The sequence below is a fragment of the Eschrichtius robustus genome, chromosome 3, assembly GCF_028021215.1.
Source record: "Eschrichtius robustus isolate mEscRob2 chromosome 3, mEscRob2.pri, whole genome shotgun sequence".
In the NCBI taxonomy this organism is placed as follows: domain Eukaryota; kingdom Metazoa; phylum Chordata; class Mammalia; order Artiodactyla; family Eschrichtiidae; genus Eschrichtius; species Eschrichtius robustus.
In genome coordinates, this window is record NC_090826.1 from 32284485 (window position 1) to 32290484 (window position 6000).

The window sequence follows — 6000 nt, forward strand, 5'->3', positions numbered from 1 at the left end:
CTCCAGTGCCGCGTGGACGACAGCCGCCCCCCTGCCCCCGTCGCTCCACGGCCTCCTCCTGGTGCGCTCTCGGGCCTTTCTCTCTGTGGCGGGGCTGCTGTGTGTCTTGTGGCTCTGCATCCTCACGGGCCTGCTGCTCTTCCTCGTGACCCTAACCTGCCATGACCCAAACTCCCCGAACGGCTTCTCCCTGGGCCCCTTCCAGTGTCAGCTCCTGTCTCAGCAGGGTCATCCCTGAGTGGCACCTCTGATGGGCCCAGTGCATGTTTGTGGCAGGTGATGTCATAGGTCAAAGGTTAGTCGCTGGTCGATTAGTTGTTTAGTCAACTCTGGCGCATGGACTCAGGGCTAAAGCACAGCTGTGTAAGGGCCGGCGATGTCCTTGACCTGTAATGTGCAGTGGAGGATCATGAGACCCACTAATAGAACACATATGTTTATATGTGTGCACATGTGTACACTAGCTATATAAATGCACACGTATGTGTACACATACATATATGTGCATGTGTGTATATGCCTGTGCATCACTGTTGCAACATTGGGGTGAAATGTACATGGAAGTGGGATGTTCCGCCCAGTGTTATAAGAAACATTAACAGTGAGCTTGTAGTCATCCCCTGTTGTTTAGTCTGAGAAAATTGCACAGGGAAAGGAAATGAAGAGGTTCTATCACATTCTCATCTTTATGATGAAAGCCAGGAAATAACTTAAATGTCTAAAGACGAACTAATATCTAAGTATTCAGATGTATCTACTCAAAGGAATTTTATACATTTGAAATGTTCATAGTTGAGACTTAACAAGCGAGAAAATGTTTACGTGGAAAAATTGGGAAAAATACAGACTTCTTTCTTACGCTCACAATTTAAATTAACATATGAAAATATCCCAGAAAAATGAAAATGATGCGTTGTAGCAGGGGAGGGGTTTTATGGGTGATATTTTTTCTAAGTTTCTTTACAGTTGTTGTTATATATCACTTTGACAGTTAAAAAACAAGAGGTCATCGGAACTACAAAGAGGTACAGGAGGATAGTTTTATCGGTGGAGGTGACTTCCAGGGATAACCAGTGTGTTTTTCCGGCGTCCTCAGGCTTTAAGCAGCTGCGGGTAAAATCCCAGTTTTACAAGCATCACTACTCCTAGGCTGAGGCCCCAGTCATGTCTCTGCCCACAGCCTTTTCTCTCTTTCTTCCTTTTCAAACCACAAACCCGCTGGTTAAGAACTTAAATGGATAAGAAGGGCTCTGGAATTAGATGCAGGTGTTTGAACGTGGACTTGGGGTAAATGTCTCTGTCTGCGGAGCCTGGGGTCTCGTTTGGGGGCATCGGGACAGTGAGTGGCCTGCTCTTGGGCGGTGCTCAGCACAGCAAGCACTGGGTCCTGGCAGCCGCTCCCGCCAGCTGGGTGTTGTAAATCCTACACTGATCCCCAGAAAGGATGGGGTGGAAGGTAGAACTCGGGCCGTGGAGCCCCGAGATGGGTGGGAACCCTGGTTCTGAGAGTGTCCGGTAGTTGAGCTCTGAGCTGTCACTGAGGGGCTCTGATGTTTCTCAGGGAAATGATGGGTCTGGCGTCACCATGAAGAGTGGTTGAGATCATCACGTGAACTGACTGAAAGCTGTAAAGCGCTGTCACAACTGGCAGTGCCCTGGACCATCACTAATCCCGAGCCTGTGCTCACGAGGACCCTCCCCCTCTCCTGCAGACCTGCCCGCTGGGGGCTGGGGCTGGGGCTGGACTTGGGACTCGGGTCTTCAGAGGAGGAAACCGAGGCCCAGTGGGTCCCCTGCAGCCTCAGGCTCCGTGCTCCTGGCCCGCCCACAGAGAGGTCCCTGCTGTGTCCCCGTGCAGGGCCCCACCCTCGAGTGACCGCCCTCTCTGCTCTCTCTGTCTCAGGGCACAGCGTGGATCCTGGCCTGGCCGGTCTGCTGGGGCAACAGGCACCGCGCTCCAAACAGCCTTTCGTGGTCACCTTTTTCAGGGCGAGCCCCGGCCCCGTCCGAGCCCCTCGGGCAGTGAGGCCCCTGAAGAGGAGGCTGCCGAAAAGAACCAACGAGCTGCCGCCCCCAAACAAACTGCCGGGGATCTTTGGTGAGGTTGGGGACCAGGTGGTGGGGACAGAACCCTCGTGGCCTCAGTGGGGTCAGGCTGATGGTCAGTCACCCAGCCACCTTTCCTGACACCACTTTGCCCCTGCACCCTGGGGACCAGCCACTGCACGGTCTCCAGGGCTCTGAGCATCTGCCCTCGCCGTCCCTGCCGCCCTGAAGTCCCTTCCTGCCCTCCCTGGCTCACCAGGGTCCCCCCACCCCCCGTCAAAATCAGGTGCCCCTGGTGGCCCTCGGTGCTGCCCCGGGCGCCCTGCAGGATCCAAGCGTTTGTGTGAAGGTGTCCCCACCAGACCAAGCCCCTCGGGACCAGAGTCCCCTGCTGCCCTCCTTTCCTTCACGGGGAGCCAGGCTTTGCTTGGCCTCAGTGGGAGCCACTTGTCCTGTGGAATGGGCGTGGCTGGAGAGGCGGATGAGGTCAGGGGTGTCTCCGGAGGAAAGGAGGAGGGGCTGCTGGACGGCAGAGGGTCTCCAGGCTGTTTATTGGACCATCGGGAGTCACAGGCTGAAAGTCAGGGGAGGCTGGGCTGAGCGTGGGGTGACTGTGACCACGGGGAATCATCTGGAGCCATCGAAGGTTCTTGACCTGGGTCACGGCGCCAGCAGAGCTGCAGAGATGGGCTTTATGAGACCAAGTGGGTTAGTTTCCCATCATTCATTTATTCAACAAATGAGACCATCAGGGCGTCCCCCGCCCCGGGAGCTCCCCGTGGTAGGTGAACAGAGCAGGACCCCCAGAAAAGACCTTGTCCCTTCTGTCCCCTGCAGACGACGTCCACGGCTCCCACGGCCGACAGGTGTGCCGTCGGCATGAGCTCTATGTCAGCTTCCAGGACCTTGGCTGGCTGGTAATTCCTGACTCTCCTTCTTTCCTAAATGACAGTCCCCACCTTGAAGATGGCAAGTGTATGTCCAAGAGGAGGTAGAATCATGGGGGATTTGGATTTTCTTGGTTTATTTTCCTCTGTGTTTTTCCAAGTTCTCTAAAGGGAGAATGTGTTGCTTTTGTAGTGAAAAGTGCTTTTTTGTGAAAACCATGAAAATGGAGACTGTCTGAATCCTTAGCCATAAAATGTCAGAGCTGCAGCAGGAAAACTGAGGCCAGGGTGGGCAGTGCCTCTGGCCTCTGCTGTGACTGGCGGTGGGCTGGGGAGGACGAAGCTGAGCGCTGATGGCGCATGAAGGGGACGGAGAGCGTGCCCAGCCCTGTCTGCTGAGGGTCTTCGGGTGGATGTCAGGCCTCTGGGGGAAACTGCCCTGGGAGGGGCCCGAGGGTGGGGTGATGGGCCCTGAGGCTGAGGGAGGGTAAGGGGCAGCCCTGAGTTGTGCTGTGACAGGCGCTGGACTGGGGGGCTCGGGAGGGGCACATGGGTGGGACTCACCTTCTCCCATTACCTGCCCCCAGGACTGGGTCATCGCCCCCCAAGGCTACTCAGCCTATTACTGTGAAGGGGAGTGCTCCTTCCCACTGGACTCCTGCATGAACGCCACCAACCACGCCATCCTGCAGTCCCTGGTCAGTACCGCGTCCCTCTGCCTGGACGCCCAGGGGAGGGGTTTGCGGAGGAGAGGGGCGCGTGCAGCCAGCAGGTGATGGCAGCACTGCTGTGTCAGGGAGCTTTCTCCACATGGAAACCTTTCTGCGTGCACGTGCAGTGAAATCCCACAGCCGTGCAGCAACTGGTCCCCATGTGGGCCACCCCCAACCCGTGCACCTGAACACACGTGCACTAGACTCTCGCTGATCGGTGTGCACACGTACACATGTGCACGTGGGGGACTTTCACGTCCATGCTGTGGGTACCAGACTTATAAAGGCCTGCCGGCTGGTGGTCAGAGGCACAGCCCGTGCATGATAGGCGGGCATCCCACACAGCTACTTGTGCCCTCGGAACACACACGTGCACCATGTTCACTGGCGCGTTCGGCCTCCTGTGTGTCACACACGCCCTCAGGGTCGGGGTGGGTGACACACGTGTGGGTTCTGCCCCCTCTTCCTGTGCAGGAGTCACCAGGTACCCCGTGCCCTTCTGGTTTCCCCTCCTGTTCCTTTCCCATTGGCTCTTTTTTCTGGTTCCCTCTCGGCTCTTTGTGTCTCTACAGGCTTTTGATGCCCCGATGTCTAGGGAAACTTTAAATGCTGAAAAAGTTTCTAATAGGAACACTGTTGCTGCTGCTTATTGCTAAGTGTTTTAAATGTTTTTTTGTGCTGAGGCTTCTTTCTAGAACATTGACCTGGACACTCTAGTTACAGGTTGCTCAAGGTGATACCCTAGAGCAAATGAGTTAAGGCAGCATGGACCCCAGGATAATGCCTCCTTTCCCAATGGTCACATGGGATTTGCTGGACCCCTGGGGAGCTGCCTTCCTTGAAGAAGGTCAGGGGTGATGGAGCCTGTCCTGGCAGCAGGCTGCTCAGAGCTGGGGCTTCTGGGGTAAGGCTGGGCTCTGGGGACCGGGGGCCAGGCTGCCGGACAGGGGTCCCCATGAGACGGCTTCGCCCAGATCCTGCTCAGCGGCCTCCGTGAGGCCTGGGAGGTCCCGGTGGATGGAAGCAGGTTCCCTTTTCCCTCCAGCCCCTGACAGGCTGGGGAGCTGCCTTCCGGGCCCTTCCACGTGGGGCCCCGATGAAGAGTCCACAGTGAACGGCAGCTCATCCTGCCGAGTCTCCAGATAAATATTTTTGTAGAGGCTGCAAGAGCTCACTCAGTCGGGCTGCCTTTAGGGGTACAGCTGTTTGGAGGAGGGTAGCGGGATCCCCGTGCCAGGTCCCAGTCGTGCCGTGGCCTCGGCCTCAGCCATGGAACTGGGCAGGTGACTCGGTCCCAGTGCCCTCAGTGGTCATCTGCCCAGAACAATCCCTGCCTAGAATTTGTTACGAGGGGTTGGAGGTGCTTTGAGAAACAACAGTGTCGGACACCCCAAGGGTGAGCTTAGAAGCCTGGCCGCTAGCAGGTGTAACACGCACCTTCACCGGCTCGCAGTCTGGAGCGGGAGACGGACCAGAAACAGCTCATGCGGACAAGACAACGATCAGGGACGTTGCAGAAGCGCAGGGAGGAGAGAGGAGCAGAAGGGACGCCGGGGGGCGGCGCTGCACGGGCGCAGGCAGGACCTGGCACACGTGCCGGGGACCAGCAGGGTCAGGGTCGTCCTGTCTGAGGGGAGGGGCTGTGACAGGAGCCACAGGTGCTCAGGCTGGGCCTGAGGGCAGCGGCGGGGTGGCCAAGGGGGGCGGGGCCGGGGCAGAGTTCGCGCCAGCACCTGCCGGGCTGCGGGGCGAGATGGAGCCGAGGAGGGGCGAGCGGCTGGAGCCCGGGTGGCAGGAGCTGGGGGCTGGGACGGGGTCCCCGCGGCTCTCACGCGTCTGCCTGCCGCCCCCTCCCCGCCAGGTGCACCTGATGAAGCCTGACGCGGTCCCCAAGGCGTGCTGCGCGCCCACCAAGCTGAGCGCCACCTCCGTGCTCTACTACGACAGCAGCAACAACGTCATCCTGCGCAAGCACCGCAACATGGTGGTCCGCGCCTGCGGCTGCCACTGAGGCCCCGCCCCGCCTGCTGCGCCGCCCCTCCCGGGTCAGCTCAACCCTCCGCAGGGGGCACCCCCAACGCCCTCACAGCTCAGGCAGGGCGGCAGCGAGGGCGCCCCTCCGCTGCCCACATCCTGCCAGGGGCTGGTCCTCCCCAGGCCCCTCTGCCCCGCCCCCGCCCGGCGCCTGAGGCGGTGGTGGAACTCGGGCCTGGTGGTCTGCGTCCGCAGCAGGGTCCTACCCCAGACCCCTCTCCAGAGGCACGGGCTGACCGTTCTTTGCGGTTGGCAGAGTCCTGTCTGAGGACCTGCCCTTGTCCACTGCTGGCCCAGCTGTGGGTGGATGTGGGACGAGC

At 58.9% G+C, this 6000-nt stretch overlaps 1 protein-coding gene across 1 annotated transcript in view; it reads left to right on the plus strand.

Annotated features, from left to right (window-relative positions):
- LOC137762134 (bone morphogenetic protein 8B-like) overlaps positions 1-5657 on the plus strand; it is a 42767-nt gene extending 37110 nt beyond the window's left edge. The window contains exons 4-7 of the mRNA XM_068539577.1: positions 1904-2098; positions 2884-2963; positions 3521-3631; positions 5508-5657. Coding sequence (XP_068395678.1) covers positions 1904-2098; positions 2884-2963; positions 3521-3631; positions 5508-5657 — 536 coding nt within the window. The remainder of the gene's footprint in view (positions 1-1903; positions 2099-2883; positions 2964-3520; positions 3632-5507) is intronic.
- Positions 5658-6000: the final 343 nt, after the last annotated feature.